The sequence below is a fragment of the Odocoileus virginianus genome, chromosome 1 (genome assembly GCF_023699985.2).
Source record: "Odocoileus virginianus isolate 20LAN1187 ecotype Illinois chromosome 1, Ovbor_1.2, whole genome shotgun sequence".
NCBI classification, from domain to species: domain Eukaryota; kingdom Metazoa; phylum Chordata; class Mammalia; order Artiodactyla; family Cervidae; genus Odocoileus; species Odocoileus virginianus.
The window spans coordinates 81824783-81852377 of NC_069674.1; the positions used below are offsets into that span (position 1 = coordinate 81824783).

At 36.7% G+C, this 27595-nt stretch overlaps 1 protein-coding gene and 1 pseudogene across 4 annotated transcripts in view; one reads left to right on the forward strand and one right to left on the reverse strand.

The window, feature by feature from the left end:
• Positions 1-27595, forward strand: part of RUNDC3B (RUN domain containing 3B) — a 136581-nt gene that overhangs the window by 74498 nt on the left and 34488 nt on the right. For all 4 annotated transcript variants that reach the window (XM_070470171.1, XM_070470180.1, XM_070470191.1 and 1 more), the window contains 3 exons: positions 6935-7024; positions 8766-8846; positions 25429-25597. In XM_070470171.1, the coding sequence (XP_070326272.1) occupies positions 6935-7024; positions 8766-8846; positions 25429-25597 (340 nt within the window). The remainder of the gene's footprint in view (positions 1-6934; positions 7025-8765; positions 8847-25428; positions 25598-27595) is intronic.
• Positions 1380-2152, reverse strand: LOC110126691 (large ribosomal subunit protein bL35m pseudogene; annotated as a pseudogene).

Sequence of the window (27595 nt, forward strand, 5' to 3'; positions counted from 1 at the left end):
CCAAATGTCATGAACATTTCTCTGTCCCCATTGTACTCCATAGTCCGGCTAAAAGAGTTGAAAACTTCTTTATTGAAAAACCTCTGTTTTTTACTTACATAACACTCCCTGGCTTTTCTGTCTCCCCACTTGCTGTTTCTCAGGCTTCTTTTACTGTTCACAGCTTCTTCGTGTCAGTATTCTCTGCGCCCAGTCTTCTGTTCTCTGCTGTTCTTTCTCTCCTCACAACTGCACCTGTCTCTGGAGATTTTTTGAAATTTATTTATTTTTAATTGAAGGATAATTGCTTCACTGTATTGTGTGGGTTTCTGCAGTACATCAGTATGAATCAGCCGTAGGTACACATAATGCCCCCTCTCTCCTGAACCTCCGTTCCACCTCCCACCCCATCCCACCCCTCTAGGTTGTCACAGAGCCGCACTTTGAGTTCCCTGAGTCATTCAGCAAGTTCCCACTCTCTGTTTTACATGTGGTAGTGTATATGTTTCTGTACAAGAGCTTCCTGTGTGGCTCAGACGGTAAAGCATCTGTCTGCAATGCAGGAGACCCAGGTTTGATCCCTGGGTCGGGAAGATCCCCCAGAGAAGGAATTGGCAGCCCAGTCCAGTATTCTTGCCTGGAAAATCCCATGGACCGAGGAGCCTGGAGGGCTACAGTCCATGGGTCACAAAGAGTCGGACACGACTGAGCGACTTCACTTCATGTTTCCATACTACTCTGTCCATTCCACCCCCCTTTCCCCTGACCCCACGTCCGTAAGGCTGTTCTCTATGTCTGCATCTCCATTGCTGCCCTGCAAATAGGTTCATCAGTACCATCCTTCTAGATTCCATATATATGTGTTAATATGTGGTATTTATTTTCTCTTTCTGACTTACTTGACTCTGTTTAATAGGCTCTAGGTTCATCCACTTCATTAGAACTGACTCAAATGCATTCCTTTTTATGACTGAGTAATATTCCATTGTATATACGTACCACAGCTTCTTTATCTGTTCTTCTGCTGATGGACATCTGGGTTGCTTGCATGTACTAACTTCTATAAATAGTGCTGCAGTGAACACTGGGGTACATGTGTCTTTTCCTGTTACGGTTTCCTCAGGGTATATGCCCAGTGGTGGGGTTGCTGGGTCATATGGTAGTTTTATTCTTAGTTTTTTTAAGGAATCTCTGTACTTCTTCCATAGTGGCTGTATCAATTTACATTCCCACCAACAATGCAAGAGGGCTTTTTCCTTTTCTCCACCTCCTCTCCAGCATTTGTTGTTTGTAGATTTTTTTTTTTTTATGGTGGCCATTCTGACCAGTGTGAGGTGATATCTCATTGTATCTCTGGAGTTTTATTTATTTATTTTTTTTTTAAGTTTTAAAACATTAAGTTTAATGTTGGTACCCCATGTTTCAAGTATCAGTTGGTACAATTTACATCATGTCTGATACCACTTCATCTTTGCAAAGACACCGTACACACACAAATACACAGTTAACAACTGAGAAATCATAGATCTTCTGATCTATACTTTCAAGTTTGTTCAATCGTGATACATCTGATAAGGATCATCAGCATACCAGTTTCACCTCTTCCAGAAAGATGTTGTCATTTTATCTAAGAGCTTACTCTGGGTTTTACTGCAGAAGACAAATTCCCTCAAGCGTCTTTTTCTTGCAACCGTCTTTTTCCATAATTTTTTCTTATAACCAGCCTTCCGCCTTAGCCACAGGCCACTATGAAGTCGAAGAAACCTATAGCTGACAGCTTTCACAGTCTTCCTCTTGCCTTTTCTTGAACTGTAGTATGTTACAGTTCTGACTGGTGGCTTCAGGACGTTTGGGAGCAAGAGGGCCATTCTATTGAGGACTGTGGCGGTCTGCCCACATGTCAGGTTTCTGACAGATGTGATCAGTCTGGGAGCAGAGGACACAGCTGGTGTCTGCATATGACTGAAATGTCGGGAGGACAGTACAGAATTAAGACACGCATTCTTGGTGCAGTTTCGATAGGCTGAAGATGCCAAAATGTTCAGGGGCAGTAAAATTCCTAACATGGAGGAGTGGTGGCAGCTCAGAAGGCAGATCATGGAGGGTCTAGGTGTCTTCTCTATCAGTCTTTCACACAATCACCAGACTCAGAGTCCATGGCTGCAAAGCAGAATCACTCACAGAGCTCGGGCTCCACTTGCAGATTCTGAGTGAGGTGAGGCTGCTCTCACCGCACCGGCGAACACGGAGGCCGCCATCTTGCACCGCTCTCTCTGGAGTTTTAAATACCACCTGGGTGGTCATGACACCACATTTAAATCTCTAGTTCAGATTTCTTGATTCTTCTCCCCTCTAACCCTGTTCACCCCATTCTTTGAAAGTTGTTTCATTGCCTTACCTAAATGGCCAATGAAGTCAAAATCTAAATTCATATTTGATTCCTTTTTCTCCTTCACTCATTGCAGCCATTCCATTAGCAAGTCTTTTTGATCCTATTTCCAGAATCTATTTCGAATCTATCCGTTTGCCTTTATCATTATGGCTGTAGCAGTAATGCATACCTCTCCCATCTCTTGCCTACATCCTCCCCTGTTAGCCTCCCAACTGAGATTCCAGTTTGCCCCCTGCCAGTAGCCACCCAGCTTCCAGCCAGTCTTCTTAAAAAGCATTGTAAAAGGGATCCTGTCAATTCCCACTTTAAAAGCTTTCTCATTACTTTAGCCAGCAGGCTCTGCAAACACATTTCCTAGAGTCAGATCCTGGTTTCACCACTTTCTAGCTGTGGAATCTTGGGTAAATTTCATACTCCCTCTGTGTCATAATAATTGTTGGTGAAGTTAAGATAATTCATGTAAAGCACTTAAAACTATGCCTGGTGTTCAGTACATGTTCACAATTATTATTAATGTTATATGGCCTCCAAAGCCCTGTTTTCAGACTTCTTTGGGCCTAAGGTCCCAGAATAAACACTTACTCGAGAATATCTTTCCCAATGCCCTTCTTCAAAGTTGGATTTATCTTTACTTTTTCTCCACCTCAATAACCTAGTTCCTTATTTTATACTGCTTGCCATCTCTGATTGTCTCTTTCTTCTGTTTATTGCCTGTCCTCTCCCCTAGACAGTAAGTTTCATAAAGTGGGGTCATGTTTACCTTCTTTATCATTTTATCTCTAGTACATAACACAGTTCTTGCTACATGTTGTATTTGTTGATAAAATAGAGAATCTCACATTCTTAGCAAGACTGTTTGGAGATTGATTTTTTTGGCTATCTTTTCATTCTGATTCACCTTGTCTTTGAATAGAATAGAACATTTCTTTGTAATGCTGTAATTTGTTTTGTATGTCATGAGGGAGAATCTTATCTCCCTCACTTCAAGCTTCTTAAATAAAGACTAAACTGGAGAAGAGAACAAGATATTGGTAATGGAATTTCTTTGGCTTATAAAATAAGCTTTCTCATATTTGAGTATTGCACTTTTAGTGTGTAGAATAACTTGTGACTCTCAAAATAAATTTTGAAGCATGATATTGTTCAGTATCAACATCATCTATTCTGGTGGTTCACTTCCCATCCAAAGGATATTTGTTACTGAAGTACCTGAAAGGTTTTAAAATAGTCCTTCAGAAATAAGCACTAAAGATGGCATTGTAGATGTATTTCAATTGGAATTAAATTATATGTGTTGAGAAAAAGATTATTATTATTTGAGTGTTATTTTAAGTACCTTTCTAGTGTCTAATATTTTTGTGTCAACATACAAATAATTGGAAAGAGTACACCTGATAGAAAGTGGGGACTTTTCTTCCAGATCACAGTCATATCAAAGAGTTGCTGACAATTTTCCTTTGTTTCTAAAATGCAGAACTTCTTTAAAGATACAGTCTAACATATAACCCTTTAAATAGAAGTTTTAAATTTATTTTTCACCTTGCTACTTTCAATATTTATAATCCACTTTTGCAAGCCAATATGCGGTTTTGGTTTAGATCCTTCTCATAAAAATATTTTCCTTAGGACAAAAAATATTTTCAACAAAAGGGAATTTTTTTAGTGTACACCTTAGTATTATTAGTCATCTTAGCCTTTACTCTTGGTTCATTGGTTATGTAATCTTGGTTATATAAAAATGTTCCAATTTTTCTGTGAGGTAAAATGAAGAGATTGAAAGTTTACAGTCTTTAGAAGTCTTGAAAGTATGGATAACAAGAATCAGATTTTCAGTCAGAATTACTGATGTATTGGCTTGATTAAGGGAATAAAACAGTTTTTTGTGATAGCTTCTGCCTCTTTAATACACATGAATGACTTGTATCTTTGGTTAAATGATAGTATATAAAATGTCAAGTGACATAAAAATAGCATATTATAAATGAAACCTAAATGTTGATAGATTTCTTTAAGTGCATTTACTTAATTTATTTTCTTAATCAGATCTAATAATGAAAAAGTTCAGCATACAATGGACAGTTCTCTTAACTAGTCTTTCCTCTTCTGTTTGTCCTCCCCTCCCCTCTGTTACAGTAAAGGCATATTAAATCAGGTCTATGCAATATTATGTTTCAGATATGGTTTTAAGTGGAATTAACTGATTTCACATCTAGTGTATGACACTATATGACAGTGACAGTTGCTTAGTCTTATATGACAGTGACAGTTGCTCAGTCTTGTCTGACTCTTTGCAACCCCATGGACTACAGGGATTCTCCAGAGTGGGTAGCCTTCCTCTTCTCCACAGGATCTTCCCAACCCAGGGACAAACCCAGGTCTCCTGAATTGCAGGTAGATTCTTTACAACTGAGCCACCAGGGAAGCCCAAGAATACAAGAGTGGGTAGCCTATCCCTTCTCCAGATCTTCCTGACCCAGGAATCGAACTGAGGTCTCCTGCATTGCAGGTGGATTCTTACCAACTGAGCTATCAGGGAAGCCCCTAGGTTAGCTTAAAACATCAATAGTAAAACAAAGGCCAGAAGAACTCAGTAAACAAAATGGTATATAAAACATAGGGTATATAAATTACCTTTAAGCTTGCTTAAAATTTTTCTAAAACCATTTAGTTTTTGTTTTAGGTATTTTTCATTAGTTCCTAGTATAATATTAACATTAGAAAGCAAGCAAAAATAGTTTTGATCTGATTCTTAGAATGTACTTTTAAACATGATGAGCTCAAGGTGGCAAATAAAAATACACCTGTTCTCATATAGGGAAATACTGGGAATTATGGGTGATTGCCGATGTCAAATGCCAGAATAAACGCATGTGTCCCGTAGGCAGTGGTGGTCTAGAACCATTGGAATCATAGTTCTTCAAGGAGTTGATCAAATATTCTATCAGCCAATTTAGCCATTGAGGCAGTGACAAAATCTCAGATGTTTAGTTTTGTCTAAATATCTTTACCATTTTGTGGAACACCTCAGTTGAATATGTAGGAATTTCTTCCATTTATTTTACTTATCTTTGTTAGGCTGAAACTTAGTTTTTCTCCTTTTATGTAAATGGTAACTATTCATTTACATTTTTAAGAAATGTAAATTTACATATTTCCAAGAAAGAGCATCTAATCCGAGCTAGTCTTCCCACCATGTTTGTTTGTAGCCTTACACCTGTCAGAGGGTAAATAGTTGTATTTTCCTTTGTACTTTTTATTCATGTAAAATTTCTTACAAGCCGTAACAGAGGTTAAATTCTCTTTAAATATTTTTATTTTACAGGAAGTATCATGGTTCAGTAGAAAAGATGTAGAACTTAAGTAAAAATTGGTTTTCTCCTTGATAAGTTTATCAACATAATCTTGGGCAAACTGTTTAAACCTGTCTCTCTTCTTGATAATGAAATTGAAACAAATGACAATTGGCTTCTGCATTTATTTCATCAGCTTTGCAAGTATCAAATAATATGATTGTAAAAGTATTTGGTAAACTGTGGACTATTCAGAATTGATGATAGTAACATAAGATCATAAACTTATATGCAGTCTTTATGAGCTCTGCTGCTGCTGCTGCTGCTAAGTTGCTTGTCCTGTCCGATTCTCTGCGACCCCGTGGATGGCAGCCCACAGGCTCCTCTGTCCATGGGACTTTCCAGGCAAGAGCACTGGAGTGGGTTGCCATTGCCTTCTCTGCTTTATAAGCTCAAGGATACGGAAAAGAGCAAGACAATAACAATTTTATTATCCCTGTTACTGAACATAAACAAATTTTTGATACTGTTTGAAAAATGAATTCAATAATCTTAGAGTCTTCTGTGGAAAAACACCTTAAGCCCATATTAAATGATATTTTTTCAAAATATTTATTTTAAATATTTTAAAATAAAACTTTAATATTATAAAAATTAGCATGAACCAAAACAGAAGGCTTTACAAGAATTAACAGAGATAGATTCATATTCACATTTTGTCAGAGATACAGTGAACACTTTCTTTTTCGTATGCGGCCACCTAGGTAGCCCATCTGCCCTATTAGTATTGTAATGTTAAAGGTTAGCATAAATTACTATTAATCACATCTTCCTAGTTCTTGGTTTGGTTAATAACCCTTGGAATTACAGAAAAACAATGTATGTTTGTGTTTGTTCTCTGTATATTAGTAGAAAAATAATCTACATAGTTTTGAAAGGAGACCAGTTTAAATGACTTGTTTACCACCTTTCAGTTTACGTATATATTGCTTCAGTCTTGGAAAAATACTAGACACTGTAGGCCTACTAAATGAGTCACTTTGAAGATACTTTTTAAGAGAGATGTAAACACTTAGAATGATTTTTTCCTTGTTACAATGGCAGCTTTTTTATTCTGCTAAGTATCTGCAAGATTTAAGTGATCCAAGTATGTTCTTGTTTTGACAAATTAAATAAATTTTAGTTCTTTCTACTCTAGCTTGGGCTCTAAGTGATTACTGTAGCTGAAGCTTCAGTCTGCTTTTAATACATATTCGCCCATTTCATTTTTTAGGAGATTTTATGAAGATGGAGCAATTGTCTTGGGTGAGGAAGCAAATATGCTTGCTGGCATGCTCCTTGGACTCAATGCTATTGATTTCAGGTACTTCATCTAACTGTATGTATTCTGATTTAAAATTATTCTACCTCATAATAGTTTCTGCTTATGATTCTTTTCTTTCAGTTTTCTATGTAAAGCATGCAGTTGGATATTGGTTTGATTTGTGTTGTTCCCTTTATAATGAGATCAGTTTTATAAATAGGTTTGTTCTAAGAAAAGAGGCTGTCTTAAATTTAAGGAATTAACTGACAAAACTTGTTTGCTCTCTGGCTTGGGAAAAAGAAAGCTTGGACCACATCCCTCTGATCAAAAAAATCATATATTCTGGTAGCACTGAAGGAAGGTTTTAGATCTTATCTCAGTATTTTTCAACTACTGTTTTAAAATGAAAAAGAAATATACTAATGTTGATTCATAGCCAGAAAGATTTTCATTTTCTCATGTGTTGAGATAAAGAGGATCTTGACAGGCTGTTTTAGATACCTTATGTTTCTTGTTTTGTTTCTGGAGTATTAAAATTTTTGTTAATATTTGCTTTTATTATCAACAATTGAGTTGATTCCAGACTAAGACTACAGGTACTGAAAATGGACATTCTAAGTTCTTCGTAGGTTGTTTGGAGCATCCTTTTGCATTTCATTTATTGATCTAAGATTTTACATTGTACTAAAAAAGTAAAAGGTTTGTCTATAATAAGAATTCAAACCTGAGAATTAAGGATTATATTTTCATTGAAATATATCACTTAAAAATCCACTGTTAACAAATAAGCATAAAACTTAAAAAATCTGCTTTTAGGTCTTGAACTAAAAAATATTGCTCTCGAAAAAGAGACTGTCTTAAACTTAAATTAACTGAAGAAGGGTTAATTCAGTCAATTCCTTAAGTTCCTCTGTTTAACTCGTTACTTTTTTCTAGTAAGTCACTTCTTTTTCAAAATACTTTTCTCTTTGTAAGTGTAACTTTCCTCTATTTGAAATTTGATAAAGTGGGATTTGGTTAATTAACTTAATTGTTGGGGATGAACGTGGTGAATTCAGCATGAAGGCTGTCTTCATGATTTCTCTAAGGGTGTTGACTTTTTACCGTATGCTGCTGACTCTGTCTAAATCCTCTACAATTTATTTTTTGGCTGAAAACAAAACTGGGATAATAGTATAAACTCTCAGTTTGTTGTAGCCCATTGATATTGTGTAGAAAGCAAATGTCTTAATGATACATTGGTAATGTTTTTGTAAATGAAGGAGAGCCCATATAAAATGTGGCCACTTTGATTCTCTCCTTATTCAAGTCTGGAAAAATATATCCTGCGTCCTTGATATTAACATATTAGAGTAAGTATTTTAGCAGGAAAACTTCCCAGAGGAACCAAAAGGTAGTAGTTCATATATGATTTTTCTAAGCAGTCAGACCTTTTTAGGAAATATTCAGTGTCACCTGAGAATTTGTATGTAACTGAGAACAACTCTTCATTTGAAAATACTCCAGTGACATCTTTGGAGTCTAATAAAGACCAAGATAAAATGAACTATGTAAATAGTACAGATTTCTCAGTAAACTTTACTTTTGCATGCTGTATGTATGTAATAGTGTTATTAATTTTTGTAAGCCCTTGATGTTGAAGGTAGAATTATTTTTATTGAGGTGATTATAACAAGTCACATTTAAATTACAAATAAAAAATTCATCTGCAGTTTGATGAAACAAATGTCTCTAACAAGACTTATTTATAACACTGATTTAAATTTTTATGTATTAATATATTTATTGTCTGTTGTCTTAGCTTCTGCCTAAAGGGAGAAAGATTGGATGGCAACCTTCCTGCTGTAATAGACTATATACCATATTTAAGGTTTACCCAAAGGTATTTAATATTTTGAAATCTTAATTTATAGTTGAATGTCTTATATAATATATTCATCTGATTAAAATTACCTTTTATAGAACATTTATTTCAGTACCAGAAATCATTCAAAAATATAAACTCCAGTTGCATTTTTAGTATATATATAAATATATAGTTTTTATATAATTATAACCATGGCATAAATATAGTCTTTAAAATAGTATCTATTTCTACTTCTGTAGTTAATATAATAGCATTAATAGCTCTATACTAGTCCATTGAGATTTCAAAACTATAATTATTTAGATTGGTTTTCATGTTATCTCCATTATAATGAAAATAATATGAACATTTTTGTGCAAATAATTTTGTTTCTTTTGTTAATTTCCAGAGTTATTTAGGTAAGTACAATGAAAAATGTTGTGACTCTTAAAGTCTGTTCTTAGTGTTGTATCAATTTATCCTAATACCAACATTGTGTGAGAGTTAGAGGTTTCCCACAATCTTATCAGCATTAAAAATTAATCAGATGAAATCTAAAATTTTTCTTAAGATCTGCTTGCATAACTTATTTCCCGAATAATTATATATTTCTGAAATGTTATGATAGGCCAAAACTGTAAGGGGGAGAGAGTGAGTAATATATGTCTGTAAGTAAGAGATTTATGTGTATACATACACAGAAGATGCATTTATTGAGTGCGTAAGGCAGGAAAGGCAGAGGAACCAGAGATCAAATTGCCAGCATCAGCTGGATCATCGAAAAAGCAAGAGAGTTCCAGAAAAATATCTATTTCTGCTTTATGGACTATGCCAAAGCCTTTGACTGTGTGAATCACAACAAACTGGAAAATTCTTCAAGAGATGGGAATACCAGACCACCTGACCCACCTCGTGAGAAATCTGTATACAGATTAGGAAGCAACAGTTAGAACTGGACATGGAATAACAGACTGGTTCCACCTTGGGAAAGGAGTATGTCAAGGATGTATATTGTCACCCTGCTTATCTAACTTATATGCAGAGTACATCATGAGAAATGCTGGGCTGGATGAAGCATTAAACTGGAATCAAGATTGCTGGGAGAAATATAAAAAACCTCAGATATGCAGATGACACCACCCTTATGGCAGAAAGTGAAGAACAACTAAGGAGCCTCTTGATGAAAGTCAAAGAGGAGAGTGAAAAAGTTAGCTTAAAGCTCAACATTCAGAAAACTAAGATCATGGCATCTGGTCCCATCACTTCATGGCAAATAGATGGAGAAACAGTGGGAACAGTGACAGACTTTATTTTATTGGGGCTCCAAAATCACTGCAGATGGTGATTGCAGCCATGAAATTAAAAGATGCTTACTCCTTGGAAGAAAAGTTATCACCAACCTAGACCGCATATTAAAAAGCAGAGTCGTTACTTTGCCAACAAAGGTCCGTCTAGTCAAGGCTATGTTTTTCCAGTGGTCATGTATGGATGTGAGAGTTGGACCATAAAGAAAGCTGAGCACCAAAGAATAGATGCTTTTGAACTGTGGTGTTGGAGAAGACTGTTGAGAGTCCCTTGGACTGCAGAGAGATCCAACCAGTCCATCCTAAAGGAAATCAGTCCTGAATATTCATTGGAAGGACTGATGTTGAAGCTGAAACTGCAATACTTTGACCAACTGATGCTAAGAGCTGACTCATTTGAAAAGACACTGATGCTGGGAAAGATTGAAAGCAGGCAGAGAAGGGGATGACAGAGGATGAGATGGTTGGATGGCATCACCGACTGAATGGACATGAGTTTGTGTAATCTTTAGGAGTTGGTGATGGACAGGGAGGCCTGGCGTGCTGCAGTCCATGGGGTCCCAAAGAGTCAGACATGACTAAGCAACTGAACTGAACTGAAGACAGGAAAAAAATTTTCCTAGGTTTTTTCTTAGATGTCAAGAATATAGGAACTCTGTAAACTTCTATAAAGGAATACAATCCCTGTACCAAAAATAATCACCGTCTAGTAAGAGAAGTCACTATGATTTCAGAGCTAGGAGTGTGAAGATTTTTTAGATGATGAAGGAGAAGGAGGAATAGAGTATTATGGTACAAAGATTTCTGACTTAAGTTAGGATCCCTTGGGAAATGGGTAATTTTGTTACATTAGATCTGGAAAAGAAACACACCAAAATGTTTTGAACAGACATGAAATTAACGGTTTGGGGATTTATTGGATTCTAGGACACTTTGTGGAGATAACTAACAGTTCAAAATAATACTAGTAAATATGACTAATACTATTTATTGCATGTTTATCAGGCATTGTTGTTAAGTGCTTTACTTCTGTTAATTCATTAATCTCCTCAAAAATCAGTGAGGTCAGCACTGCTATCCTTATTTTTAAGTGAAAAACTGAAACAGAGAGGTTAAGTAATTTGTCCATAGACACACAGCAGATTTGTGCAGAGTGGGCCACAGATCTGAAATTAGAGAGCAAAAGGACAGTTGGAGATAGGAGTTTGGTCATCAGCATGCAGATAGAAAGGCAGTTTTTAGTGCTTTAGGAAATGATTTAAATTAAAATATAAAGATAATTATAAATGCAAATTTTCCTCTCTTCTTAAATGAGAGAATGTAGTGATTATTACAGTGCCTTTAAAAAGATACAGTCATGGAACCTTCTCACCTGGTACCCTCAGAATGAATTTAATGATCTGTATTCTGTGTCTCAAGCTGCTTAGTCAGCTTTTGTCCAGTTTTTTTTGCAATTTCCTCTTTCTGTGCAGTAATCCAAACATATATTTATTCCTTTGTAGTCATTATATAACAGAGGATTCCTGCCATCTTGTTATATAAAGGATACAAGAACAAGAAGAGAAATATCAATTCAACCTAGTCATAACCCAGCTACCATTACTGACCATGGAGGTTTTCTTTTTAGAAAGATTTAAACTATCCTAATAGTCATAAAGAACCAATATTTTAAAAATTGAATGACTTCCACCAAAATGTACCTGTATTAGACACGTTTAAAAATTCTATTTGATGCCTAATTATGAGTCTCAGTTCAGTTTTCAGTCTCTCAGTCATGTCCGACTCTTTGTGACCCCATGGACTGCAGCATGCCGGGCTTCCCTGTCCATCACAAACTCCTGGTGTTTACTCAAACTCATGTCCATTGAGTTGGTGATGCCCTCCACTGTCTCACCCTCTGTTGTCCCCTTCTCCCACCTTCAATCTTTCCTAGCATCAAGGTCTTTTCAAATGAGTTAGTTCTTCACATCAGGTGGCCAAGGATTGGAGTTTTAGCTTCAACATCAGTCCTTCCATTAAATATTCAGGACTGATTTCCTTTAGGATGGACTGGTTGGATCTCCTTGCAGTCCAAGGGACTCTCAAGCATCTTCTCCAACACCACAGTTCAAAAACATCAGTTTTTTAGCGCTCAGCTTTCTTTATAGTCCAACTCTCACATCCAGACATGACCACTGGAAAAACCATAGCTTTGACTAGATGGACCTTTGTTGGCAAAGTAACGACTCTGCTTTTTAATATGCGGTCTAGGTTGGTGATAACTTTTCTTCCAAGGAGTAAGCATCTTTTAATTTCATGGCTGCAGTCACCATCTGCAATGATTTTGGAGCCCCCCCCCAAAAAAAAAGTCTGCCACTGTTTCCACTGTTTCCCCCTGTATTTGCCATGAAGTGATGGGACCGGATACCATGATCTTAGTTTTCTGAATGTTGAGCTTTAAGCCAACTTTTTCACTCTCCTCTTTCACTTTCATCAAGAGGCTCTTTAGTTCTTCTTCACTTTCTGCCATAAGGGTGGTATCATCTGTATATCTGAGGTTATTGACATTTCTCCCAGCAATCTTGATTCCAGCTTAATGCTTCATCTAGCCCAGCATTTCTCATGATGTACTCTGCATAGAAGTTAAATAAGCAGGGTGACAATATACATCCTTGACATACTCCTTTCCCAATGTGGAACTCCTTTCCCAATGTTCCATGTCCATTTCTAACTGTTGCTTCTTGACCTGCATGCAGATTTCCCAGGAGGCAAGTCAGGTGGTCTGGTATTCCCATCCCTTTAAGAACTTTCCACAGTTTGTTGTGATCCACACAGTCAAAGGCTTTGGCATAGTCAGTAAAGCAGAAGTAGATATTTTTCTGGAACTTCCTTGCTTTTTTGATGATCCAGTGGATGTCGGCAATTAGATGTCTGGTTCCTCTGCCTTTTCTAAATCCAGCTTTAACATCTGCAAGTTCACGGTTCATGCATTGTTGAAGCCTGGCTTGGAGAATTTTGAGCATTACTTTGCTAGCGTGTGAGATGAGTGCAATTGTGTGTTAGTTTGAGCATTCTTTGGCATTACCTTTCTTTGGGTTGGAATGAAAACTGACCTTTTCCAGCCCTGTGACCACTGCTGAGTTTTCCAAATTTGCTGGCATATTTAGTGCAGCACTTTCACAGCATCATCATCTTTTAAGATTTGAACTAGCTCAACTGGAATTCCATCACCTCCACTAACTTTGTTCATAGTGATGCTTCCTAAGGCCCCCTTGACTTCACATTCCAGGATGACTAGCTCTAGATGAGTGATCACACCATTGTGATTATCTGGGTCATGAAGATCTTTTTTGTATAGTTCTTCTGTGTATTCTTGCCACCTCTTCTTAATATCTTCTGCTCTGTTAGGTCCATACCATTTCTGTCCTTTACTGAGCCCATCTTTGCATGAGTTCCTTTGATATCTCTAATTTTGTTGAAGAGATCTCTAGTCTTTGCCATTCTATTGTTTTCCTCTGTTTCTTTGCATTATTCACTTAGGAAGGCTTTCTTATCTCTCCTTGCTATTCCTTGAAACTCTGCCTTCATATGTGTATATCCTTCCTTTTCTGCTTTGCCTTTCACTTCTCTTCTTTTCTCAGATATTTGTAAGGCCTCCTTAGACAACCATTTTGCCTTTTTGCTTTTCTTTTTCTTGGGGATGGTCTTGATTACTGCCTCCTGTTCAGTGTCACAGACCTCTGTCCATAGTTCTTCAGGCACTCTGTCTATCATATCTAATCCCTTGAATCTATTTCTCACTTCCACTGTATAATTGTAAGACATTTGATTTAGGTCATACCGGAATGGTCTAGTGGTTTGCCCTACTTTCTTCAATTTAAGTCTGAATTTGGCAATAAGGAGTTCATGATCTGAGCCACAATCAGCTCCCAGTCTTGTTTTTGCTCACTGTATAGAGCTTCTCCATCTTTGGCTGCAAAGAATATAATCAATCTGATTTTGGAATTGACCATCTGGTGATGTCCATGTGTAGAGTCTTCTCTTGTGTTGTTGGGAGAGGGTGTTTGCTGTGACCTGTGTGTTCTCTTGGCAAAACTCTATTAGCCTTTGCCCTGCTTCATTCTTCATTCCATACTCCAAGGCCAAATTTGCCTGTTACTCCAGGGATCTCTTGACTTCATAGTTTTGCATTCCAGTCCCCTGTGATGAAAAGGACATCATTTTTGAGTGTTCTAGAAGGTCTTGTAGATCTTCATAGAACCATTCAATTTCAGCTTCTTCAGCTTTACTGGTTGGGGCATAGATTTGTGATATTGAATGGTTTGCCTTGGAAACAAACCTAAATCATTCTGTTGTTTTTGAGATTGCATCCAAGTACTGCATTTCAGACTCTTTTGTTGACTGTGATAGCTACTCCATTTCTTCTAAGGGATTCTTGCCCACAATAGTAGATATAATGGTCATTCCAGTCCTTTTAGTTCGCTGATTCCTAGAATGTCGACATTCACTCTCACCATCTCCTGTTTGACCACTTCCAAGTTGCCTTGATTCATGGACCTAACATTCCAGGTTCTGGTATAAGAGTCTCTTCTTCCCCATATTACTGTTTTTAACTTATTTGGAAAGTAGGTATTTATTATAGAATAATTAGAAAATACAGAAAGATCAAAAGTAGAAAAAAGCTTAAGTCACTCATAACCTTATGTTTACAGAGCAGCCACTAGCATTGTTAACATTTTGACAGATCACTTTCAGCCTTTTCTGTGCATAGGAATATTTTTCCTTTGATTAAAATGGAATCATGATATACATGTAAGTGTTTCCTTAATACTATATAATGAACACTTTTGCATGTTCTTAGCCATCATTCTATAGCAACATTTCCTAGCGTGAATAGAATTTCATTCTTTATATAGTATGTTAACTCAGTTATTGCTGGACTTCTGAAGTGCATTCAGTTCCCTGTCATGAACAGTGTTGCAGTTAATGGCCTCGCACTACATCTTTTTATGCAGAGCCATCATTATTTCTTTAGGTTAAAACCTTGGAGTAGAATTTTTTGGATAAATAGTATATATGTTATTAAAACTTTTGAAGCTTGCTGTCCAACCTCCTACCAAAGAGGCCGTACCAGTTTAGATCATATCAGCAATATGTGACAGGGCCTAACTCTGTCATTTACAGTTAAGTCTTAAAGGTGTGCCTAATGCTCTAAATAAAAATATCCTGTTGTTGTTTTTGGTTTGCATTTATTTGATTGCTGGTGAAGTTGAACTTTAAAAATACTAGTTATTAGTCTTTTAAAATAGAGTTTTATGCATCTGAAGCTAAATACGTGAAATATGTCAATAAAAAACATCCTAAAATATATTTCATATTTAAAATTGCTTTAAGTTTTAAATTGTGTATCAGTGATAAGATATAAATTTTTCTGAGTTACTGCTTGATATAACTTTAAACATCTTTTCTTAAATGAATTTTAGGCTAAAGAAGTCTAGCAGTAGCTGATGATTGTTGGTCTTTTATAATGCCTTCAGTTTTTCACTTTGAATTATAACATGCTTATGGTTAAGCATTTGTATTTAGAATGATTATTTCCCAAAGAGGCAAATTTCTACAGACAGAATTGCTGAGTTTAAAAGATTATAAATGATCAAGTATGCTGTTAAATTGCTTTGCATATATAGTTTAGCTGTAGATTTTCATATATAGTTGCCTGTCCATATCTGCAGGTTCCACATCTGTGAATCAATGAACTATGGATCAAATGTATATAGGACTTGGCCATGTAAGAGACTTGAGCTTTCATGGACTTTGCTATTTCACGGGGCTCTGGAAACAGTCCTTCATGGATACTGAGGGACCTATTTACCCTGTCTTTTCGCCTCTTAGGAGGGATAAGCTAAGCATTTTTTCTACCAAAGGCCGGTCTTTTGGCCTGTGTACTGCACCCCATCCTCTCTCTTCTGCTGTGGTCTTAGCTCTGGCAGTTGTCCCTTTCCATTAACATCCCTTTTTCTAGATCTTCCTGCATGTCATAACATATAAGCATGTTGTAATTTTTCCCTTCTTAAAAAAGGGAACCAAGAAGATTTCCCAACCCCACATTCAACACTTCTAAGCTATCCCTTAGTACCCTTTCTTTTATGACAGAACTGCGCCTCCTTTTCATCCCCCCTCCTTTCTCTCTTGGTGGCTCAGATGGTAAAGAATCTGCCTGCAATGCAGGAGACCCAGGTTCGATCCCTGGGTTGGAAAGATCCCATGGAAAAGGGAATGGCAACCCACTCCAGTATTCTTGGCTGCGGAGGGCCACAGTCCATGGGGTACAAAGAGTCAGACACGAAGACCACTTTCACTTCTCTTGAACTAGTCAAATGAGCTTTTAATACCTACCACTGAAACTGCTCTTCTCAGAGTCAGCAGGAATGTCTGCCAAAGCCAGAGGTCAGTTTCCTCGCCTTACTTACCTTTGAGCAGTGTTGGATACACACAACTCCTCCTCTCAGCACTTTGCTACTTTTCCTCCTATTTGCTCCTTCTTACTCTCTTTCACTGCTTTCTTCTTACTTCCCCAACCTCTAAATGTTGGACTGTTTCTGAGCTCAGTTCTGAATTGTCTTCTCCGTCTACACGCACTAAGTAGTTGCATCCATTTTCACGACTTTAAACACTATACTGCTCTTTCCCATACATATGCTTCTACCTAGAACTCTGCTCTGAACTCTGGACTCATACACGCAGCTGCCAACTTGACATCTCCACCTGGATGTGTAAAAACACTCTCCGACACAAATCACAGCAGGATCCTCTATGACCCACCTCCCAGAATATTGGAAATAAAAGCAAAAATAAACAAATGGGACCTAATGAAACTTAAAAGTTTTTGCACAACAAAGGAAACTATAAGTAAGGTGAAAACGCAGCCCTCTGATTGGGAGAAAATAATAGCAAATGAAGCAACAGACAAAGGATTAATCTCAAAAATATATAAGCAACTCCTTGAAGCTCAATTCCAGAAAAATAAATGACCCAATCAAAAAAAGGCCAAAGAACTAAACAGACATTTCTCCAAAGAAGACATACAGATGGCTAACAAACACATGAAAATATGCTCAACATTACTCATTATCAGAGAAATGCAAATCAAAACCACAGTGAGGTACCATTACACACCAGTCATGATGGCTGCTATCCAAAAGTCTACAAGCAATAAATGCTGGAGAGGGTGTGGAGAAAAGGGAACCTTCTTACACTGTTGGTGGGAATGCAAACTAGTACAGCCACTATGGAGAACAATGTGGAGATTTCTTAAAAAACTGGAAATAGAACTGCCATATGACCCAGCAATACCACTTCTGAGCATACACACAGGAAACCAGATCTGAAAGAGACACGTGCACCCCAATGTTCATCACAGCACTGTTTATAATAGCCAGGACATGGAAGCAACCTAGATGCCCATCAGCAGATGAATGGATAAGGAAGCTGTGGTACATATACACCATGGAATATTACTCGGCCGTTAAAAAGAATTCATTTGAATCAGTTCTAATGAGATGGATGAAACTGGAGCCCATTATACAGAGTGAAGTAAGCCAGAAAGATAAAGAACATTACAGCATACTAACACATATATATGGAATTTAGAAAGATGGTAATGATAACCCTATATGCAAAACAGAAAAAGAGACACAGATGTACAGAACAGACTTTTGGACTCTGTGGGAGAAGGTGAGGGTGGGATGTTTTGAAAGAACAGCATGTATATTATCTATAGTGAAACAGACCACCAGCCCAGGTGGGATGCATGAGACAAGTGCTCGGGCCTGGTGCACTGGGAAGACCCAGAGGAATCGGGTGGAGAGGGAGGTGGGAGGGGGGATCGGGTTGGGGAATACATGTAACTCCAAGGCTGATTCATGTCAATGTATGACAAAACCTACTGCAATGTTGTAAAGTAATTAGCCTCAACCTAATAAAAATAAATGAAAAAAAAAAAGCACCTCAGATGAAGCATGTACAATAAAGAACTCCTAATCCCACCACCGCCACCTCTGAAAAAAAAAAACACACCTCTTCCTTTAGTCTTTGCCATTCCTAGAATGGTAGTTCTAGCATGCCAGTTGCTTATGCTCAAAAACTTTGGTGTCAGTGTTGAATTCTCTCTTCCCTAATCCATCAGTAAATATTTTTGCACCACCACTATCCCCTCCTAAACTTAAATGTGGAGATTTGCAAGAGTCTTCAAGCTTCACCTCTGACTCCTGTCATTTTTTCTCCGTAGAACAGCCAGAGTGATCCTTTAGGAGTATGTCAAGTAATTTCATTCCTCTGTTGAAAACACTTTCCAGTAGTTGCTTTCCTTCCGACTCAAAGTGAAAGACAAAAGTCCTAAGTTTACCCAGCCTCCAGTTCCTCTCTGACCTCACGTCCTATTCCCTGCCTTCTTACTCACTGTGCTTCAGTAACACTGGCCACCTTGTTGTTCCTTGAGCACACCCAGCCCACATATGCATCTTTCTGTTTTCTCTACTAGAAATACAATCACTCTCAAGATATTTGCATGGCTACTTCCCTCATCTTCTCTAAAACTCTGCTTAGTACCATCATAGTCAGGAATCCTGCATGGAACATTCTCCCTAAAAGAGTGATACCAGTTCCCCTGACTAGGGTGACCTCAAGCAACTATTTTTTGTCTCTTATTCTCATTTTCTTCCTTTGTTGAATGGACTTATTAAATAGTACAGCAATACTTCATGGGGTTATCATGAGGACTAATGAGGTAATGTACATGAAGTGTTCATACAGTTCCTTGGATCCCTATAGTTATTATTTATTTTCCTCCTTGTCCTCACAAGGAGCTTCCTTATTATCAGTTCTTCCTTTCTTCTCTTGGGTGGTTTTAAATTATATATTATTTATGTTGTTATATTATTTTGTTCTACCTTCTTTGGGTTTGTGATAATCTTTTCTTAGCTTTTTATAAAATAAGGTCTACTGAGATATCAATGACAGGTAAAATTTTAAGATATTTAAAGTGCACATCATGATGATTTGTTACCATATCCTGATAATATATGGCTTCCCAGATAGCTCAGTGGTAAAGAACCCACCTGCCATCTCTGGTTTGGGAAGATCCCCTGGAGAAGGAAATGGCAACCCAACCCAATATTCTTGCCTGGGAAGCCCCATGGAAGAGGAGCCTGGCAGGAGCCTGTGTCCATGGGATCACAAAATGTCGGACACGACTGAATACATTGTTCCTACCTCTGATAATGGACACCTTGTGGAAAATTTTCCCCATCTCATTAACTAACATATCCATCATCTCACATATTTAACTTAAATGTTAAGTTCTACTTTTGTAACCAATTTCAGTTATTCAGTAGTGTTATCAACTATTATCACTATATTTAACATTAGATCCTCAGACTTTATTAATCTTACAGCTGAAAGTTTGTACCCTTTTACCAACCTCTCCCTTGTCTTCACTACCCTCTGGGAACCACTTTTCTACTCACTATTTTTATGAGTTTTAAGATTTCACATGTAAGTGATAACCTTCAATATTTGTCTTTGACTTATCTCACTTAGTATAACGCCCTCAAGATTCTAAATGTTGTTTCCAGTGGCAGGATTTCTTAACCTCTTGTGGCTGAATAGGATTCCATTGTATGTATGTACACACCACATCTTCTTTATCCATTCATCTGTTGATGGACACTTAGGTCCCGTCCACATGTTGATTACTTATGCTTCAGTAAAGAAGAAAATACAGATATCTCTTCAAGATTCTGTTTTTATTTCCTTTTGATACATACCTAGAAGTGGGATTGCTGGACCATACAGTAGTTCTATTTTCAAATTTTTTGAGGAACCTTCCTACTGTTTTCCAAAAATCCAATTGATTTTCCATAATCAGTTGACACGGGTTTCCTTTTCTCCATATCCACATCCTTGTCAACACTTATCTTTTTTATTATAGCCATTCTTTTTTTTAAGATGGCCATTCTTGACAGATGGCGCTAGTGGTAAAGAACCCGCCTGCCAATTTAGGAGACTTAAGAGGTGCATGTTTGATCCCTAGATGGGGAAGATCCTCTGGAGAAGGAAATGGCAACCCACTCCAGTATTCTTGCCTGGAGAATCCCATGGGCAGAGGAGCCTGGTGGGCTATAGTCCATGGGGTTGAAAGGGTCAGATGCGACTGAAGCGACTTAGCATGCATGCATGCATGCGTTCTGATAGATGTTAAGTGATATCTTGTGATTTTGATTTTCATTTTCCTGATGATAAGTGATGTTGAGTACCTTTTCATGCACCTGTTGACTGTATGTCTATCTATGTCTTTTTTGGAAAAATATTTATTCCATTCCTTTCCTATTTTTCAGTCACGTTGTTGTTGTTGTTGTTTTGCAGTTGAGTTCTCTTGGATATTAACTCCTTATCAGATAGATGATTTGCAAATATTTCCTCCCTTTCAGGAGGTTGCCTTTTTATTCTGTCACTGGCTTCCTTTGCTATGTGGGAGACTTTTAGTCTGATGTAGGCCCACTTCTTAGTTTTTGCTTTTGCCTTTTTTTTTTTGACTTTGTGTGTGTGTCTGTCAAATCTGAAAATCATTGTCAAGATTGATGTCAAAAAACCCACTGTGACACAAAACCCACTGTGTTTTCTTCTAGAATTTTTACAGTTTCGGGTCTTGTATTCAAATCTTTAATCAATTCAGAATTGATTTTTGCATATGGTATAAGATATGCATATGGTATACAGTACAAGATATACAATATGCATATGGTATAAGATATAAGGTCTAGTTTCATTCTTTGTGTGTGGCTGACTAGTTTTCTCAGCACCATTTGTTGGAAAAACTATCTTTCCCCATTGTATGTTCTTAACTCCTTGGTCATAAATATATACATGGGTTTATTTCTGGGTTCTCTGTTCTGTTTTATTAATCTATATATCTGTACTTATGCCAGTATTGTACTGTTTTGATTACTGTAGATTTGTAATATATTTTGAAAGCAGGAAGTGTGATGCCTCCAGTTCTGTTCTTCTTCCTCTAAATTGCTTTGGCTATTGGGTGTATGTTGTGGTTCCATACACATTTTAGAATTGTGCATTTTATTTCTGTGAAAAATGCATTGGAATTTTTGTAGGCATCACATTAAATATGTAGATTGATTTAGGTAGTATGGACATTTTAATAGTATTAAGTCTTTCAATTTGTGAACACAAAATTATCTTTCCATTTAAGTGTTTCTTCTGTAGTTTTTCATCAACATCTTATAGTGTTTAGTGTATAGGTCTTCCACCTTCATAGTTGAATTTTCTGTAGATATTTTATTTTTTTTTGATGCAACTGAAAGTGACATTGTTCTCTTAATTCCTCTTTCTGATAGTTGATCATTATTATATGGAAATGCTACTGATTTTTGTATATTGGTATTTATCCTGCAACTTTACTGAATTTGTTTATAAGTTCTAACAGTTTTTTTGGTAGTCTTTAGGATTTTGATGTATAATATCATGTCATATATGAATAGTGACAGTTTTATTTCTTCCTTTTTTACTTGGATGCCTTTTAGTTCCTTTTCTTGCCTAATTGCTCTCTCATTAGGACTTGCGATGTTGAATATAAGTGATGAGAGTGGGTACTCTTGTCTTATTCCTAATCTTAGAAGAAAAGCTTTCAGCTTTTTAGCATTGAATATGGTGTTAGCTATGGGCTCAATGTAAATAACCGGTATTATGTTGAAGTATATTCCCTATGCCAGGTTTGTTCAGAGCTTTTATGATCTTTGCTTTCTCAAAACTTAAATTTACTTCTTTTCTTATGAGTAAATAAGACTTATAAACATCCTTCTGAAGTACTGCTTTAGCTGCATCCTAAAAGTTTGATGTTATTTTTTATTTTTGTTGTTTAAAGTACAGTTTCCTTTATAATTTTTTTGACCAAAGGTTACTTGGAATATAATTTTTAATTTTCAGATATTTTAAGTGCCTTTGTTTTGGTTATGATTAGTGAATGTGGTCTACATAATATTATAGTTATTATAATAGTTCCTTGAAATTTATTGAGAAATGATCTAGAATCAGTGGTATTCCAGTGAGTGGGTCCAATATTCATTAGATTATGCTTGTTAATGGTGGTGTTCTAGTACAGTATTTTATGTCTGTCCTTTCTCACTTATCCTTTTTTCATCTTTTTAATTATTTAAATGTAGTAAGTTCTTTACTGTGATATTTGATTTGTTGGTTTTTCCTTGAGGTCCTTTGATTTTTACTGCATATTTTTTAAACTAACTTGTCAGATGCATACAAGTTTAGAATTCTTTATTCATCTTGATGTAATACATAGTAATTAAAAAAAATTCCTTGAAGTTTACTTAGTTGATGTTAATGGCATCTAACCAGCTTTGTTTAGATTAATATTTTTCTAGCGTCTTTTTTTAAAACTATATTTAGTCTGACATACCTTTTATTTAGTATGTGAGAAATTGGTTTCACAGCTGTAGTAATATGTCATTAGTTGTAAGTTGTACCCTGATTTCAGGTGTGTTACTATGTGAAAAAATGAAAAATTTTATCAGTAAGAACTGATAAAATAGAATTCATTTAACCTTTCATGCCTTTATGTTCTTAAAGTATACACACACACACATTTTAAAAATACTACTTGAGTTTAAAAACTCTGGTCTAATGGGCTTTATGTTTTAACTGAGGTGCTTAGGGTATTTACTGATATTTTTGGGTTGATATCCACTCCTTTGCTTTCTTAGGGCTTCCCAGGTGGCGCTAGTGATAAAGAACCCACCTGCCAGTGCAAGAGATATAAGAGATGCAGGTTCGATCCCTGGGTCAGGAAGATCCCCTGGAAGGAGGGCACGGCAACCCCCCAGTATTCATGCCTGGAGAATCCCATGGACAGAGGAGCCTGGTGGGCTACAGTCCATGGGGTTGCACAGAGTTGGACACGACTGAAGTGACTTAGCACAGCACACAGCACATTCTTACTTTCTGTTTGTCCTACATTCTTTTCTACTCTTTCTGTCTTCTTATTTTGATTCTTTTTTTTTGGGGGGGGGGGAGGTTAACTTCTGCCATTTTATTCCTTACTCATTTACAATTTATAGACTCTTCTTTTACTAGGCTTCTTTTATAGGCTTTTCTTTTATGGTGGTACTAGTTTTACTAAGCATATCTAAACCTTAACAAAGGCTCAATTTAATATCTTTACCACTTATCCAGAGGACCTTGTATTGTTTTAACTCTATAATCATCTCATTCTTGACATATGCTGTTACTGTCCAGAATTGTAATTTGTTGTTGGTTTATTTAAAACTGCATAAAACTAGGCATTATTGTTAGAGTTCTGTACTCAATTTGTTTAGGTTTACCCATAAGTTCACTGTTTTCTTTGCTTAGTGCTTCTTAACTCAGTTTCCCTCCTGCTTTTCCTAAACTACAATCATTAGGAAGTTTCTTTTAGTGAGAATTTGTTCGTAAATCTCTTAAGTTCTAGTTTTCTGGAAATATGCTTATATTGCCCTCCTTCTGGAAGGATAATTATTCTGTACTTGCTAGCCTGATTCAGCAGTTATTTTTTCTTAGCATCTTGACAATCTTTAATACTATAATTTCTTCATATCTACCTTAAATGTTACTAATTCTCTTAAGTTTATTTGCTTTATAGCTAATTCATTTAATTTTTAATGTCAAATGCCATCGTTTAAGATCTCTGCTTGTCTCTTTTTCAAAACTAAAACTTTATTATCAGCCACCCAGAGCCACGGATGTGACAGGCAGACTTCATTTGGCATGTGTTTGCGCATTGGTTTGTTTCTGAGATCATTAGCTAAGAACATCACATGGGTTGAACTTTTAAGTAGATGTCTCTAATTCAAGTCTGCACTGTGCTTGGACCTGACTCAGGAAGCCAACAGATGCAAACGCTGATTGTGGAGGATGAAAAAATAGAATATCTTTCTTTGATCCTTGTATTTTCTACCATTATATCTATATTGACTTACAAAATTATAATTTCTGACCTGGAGTTCCTTTGGTTCATATTTTCTAGGTGTGTTTCCATCTTTTTAATTTTAATTTTTCTGTATTCATGTGTATTTTATAGATAGCTTACTGTTGGCACTTACTTACCTTAATCAAACCAGAACATCTGACTTGGCTGTTGAGTTTAACCTATTTTAAGATTTTTGTAATTTCTTTTGTATTAGTGCTTATTCTGCCATCTTATTTTTTGTTTTAAAGTTACTATTTTTTCTTATTTTGTTTCTCTGTTTGCTAGATTAGAATTTTTTGTATACCTTGAGGGTTATATAGACTGTTTTCATGCTGTTTCTTAAATGTTAATATCATTGCTGATATTTTAAAATTTGTTTTCCCTGTTCCTTTTATTTTTTTTCCATTTATTTTTATTCATTGGAGGCTGCTTTCCCTGTTCCTTTTATTTTATTTATTTATTTATGTATTTATTTTTCCATTTATTTTTATTAGTTGGAGGCTAATTACTTTACATCATTACAGTAGTTTTTGTCATCCATTGAAATGAATTAGCCATGGATTTACATGTATTCCCCATCCCGGTCCCTCCTCCCACCTCCCACTCCACCCGATCCCTCTGGGTCTTCCCAGTGCACCAGGCTCCCTGTTCCTTTTAAAGTGTATTTTTCTTCTAAACTAGACAATCATCTTAACACACCTTTCTCTCCTTTATTTAGCTTCTCTCCTACTTTTTCCCTGCCTTGTTCTGTGTTTTCTACCAGAGTGATGTCATAAGGAATTTTACATATGGATTGTAATGGACTTTTTCTCTGCTTCACCTATATCTCTCCTTCTTCCCCCCAGTAGAAGTGTTTAGGTATAACTGGTTTTCTGAACCTCTTGTTTTCTTCTCTCAGTCAAAGCCGAGCTGATCTTGAGCACTGCGCTGATATTATACCCCCGCTGGCAGCACACTGGTGACGTACTGTCTGCCTTACAATGGAGATTGAACAGGCAGTGAAAACTACCCAGCGAGAAAACTCTCAGCACATGTGGAGTTTCTGGCTCTCTTCTTTGGAAGTTTTTTCCTCTGTCTTTGGGACATTCTAATAGTTTTTCTGTGTTAACGCCTTAGATCTGTAAACCTCACTTGAACTTCTGTTGCATCTGTAGGCCTGATGATGATATCATCATTATCGTATAGTTAGTGCTGAATATTTTGGAGCTTACTTTCCAGTAACTTGCAAATGCTGAAGTATTTCTAGAAAACCAAAGTGGAACATACTGTAAACTTTTATTTCTTTAAAAAATGTTAATCTTCTCAGTTCTGATAGCATCAGCAGTGACGAGGAAGAGCTGAGGACTCTGGGAAGCAGTGATAGTGAGAGCAGCACTCCAGAGAAGGTCGGGCCCCCAGTCATCATGGATGAGAATAGCTGGTTCCACAAGTGTAAGAGAGTCAAACAGAAGTATCAGCTCACCCTGGAACAGAAGGTGTGTATCAGTCATCAGAAGTCATTTCATGTTGACTCTAGTTACTGCCTGCAGACTGTCACTACCAAAAGATCTTTTAACTAAACAGACGTATTTACCTACTGCTACTTCCTTTCTGTTCTTAGATTGTCCTCCTCTTAATTAAAAATCAGGCCCAATTTTAGGAGAGGCTTTTGTGTGCAAAACTTTTTCTAATTTTACATTTTAATATAACACTGACCCATTTATTCTCCTGTGTGCAGTTTCATTTATATGTTTGAGGTATTAATTTCTAGGATTAATTTTATAAAAGATTATTTGGTTTATGAAAATGTAGTAATAGGATTGCTTAAGAAATTCCATATATGTGTCTCTCTCTTCTTTTTTTTAAAATCAGGTATTTTAGCAGCTATTGTGTGTTAAGCACTATAGTAGGCAAAGGGGAGTACATAGCAGACTGGGATACAGACTAGCATCTTGAGTTATAACATACTCATATTTTTCATGTATTGTTTATTTTCCTTTCTTCCCTTTCTTTCAAATTACTGTTATTCATAGATGAGCTACTTAGGAAAAGCCTAGTGGAATTATCAATAGAAATATTAGAACAATAAAAAATACACTGAGGAAAATGGTTACAAAGGAAATTTACAAATATGAAAAGATTTCCTGTAGACAAACAACTACTCAGTAAGATATACAAAGAAAGCATTAATACCTTGTGAAAGAAGAATTCTGGTACCAGATACCAGCAAGAAGTCAGGCTAAGATAACTAAAAGCCTTTACACGGTAAAAATCTGAAAATGCCAAGTAGAATAAAATTTTGAAGTAGTTTCATACTGAACATCTCTCTCAAAGAATAAGAGCTCACTAAGGACATTGTATAGAAGGCAGGGATCAAGACCATCCCCCCAAAAAAGGAATGCAAAAAAGCAAAATGGTTGTTTGAGGAGGCCTAACAGCAAAGAAAAGAAGAGATGTGAAAGGCAAAGGAGAAAAGGAGAGATATACCCATTTGAAGGCAGAGTTCCAAAGAATATCAAGGAAAGATAAGAAAGCCTTCCACAGTGATCAGTGGAAAGAAATAGAGGAAAACAATAGGATGAGAAAGACTAGAGATCTCTTCAAGAAAATTAGAGATACCAAGGGAACATTTCATGGAAAGATGGGCACAATAAAGGACAGAAATGTGATAGACCTAACAGCAGCAGAAGCTATTAAGAAGAGGTGGCAAGAATACACAGAACTATACAAAAAAGATCATGACCCAGATAACCACAATGGTGTGATCACTCATCTAGAGCCAGACATCCTGGAATGTGAAGTCAAGTGGGCCTTAGGAAGCATCACTACAAACAAAGCTTGTGGAGGTGATGGAATTCCAGTTGAGCTGTTTCAAATCCTAAAAGATGATGCTTTGAAAGTGCTGCACTCAATATGCCAGCAAATTTGGAAGACTCAGCGGTGGCCACAGGACTAGAAAACCTAAGTTTTCATTCTAATCCCTAAGAAAGGCAATCCCAAAGAATGCTCAAACTACTGCACAGTTGTACTCATCTCATACACTAGCAAAGTAATCCTCAAAATTCTCCAAGCCAGGCTTCAACAGTATGTGAACTTCCAGATGTTCAAGCTGGATTTAGAAAAGGCAGAGGAACCAGAGATCAAATTGCCAACATCCACTGGATCATCAAAAAAGCAAGAGAATTCCAGAAAAGCATCTACTTCTGCCTTATTGACTACGCCAAAGCGTTTGACTGTGTGGATCACAACCAACTTTGGAAAATTCTTCAAGAGATGGGAATAACAGAACACCTGACCTGCCTCTTGAAAGCTCTGTATGCAGGTCAAGAAGCAACAGTTAGAACTGGACATGGAACAACAAACTGGTTCCAAATAGGAAAAGGAGTACATCAAGGCTGTATATTGTCACCCTGCTTATTTAACTTATATGCAGAGTACTTCATGGAAAATGCTGGCCTCGATGAAGCACAAGCTGGAATCAAGATTGCCAGGAG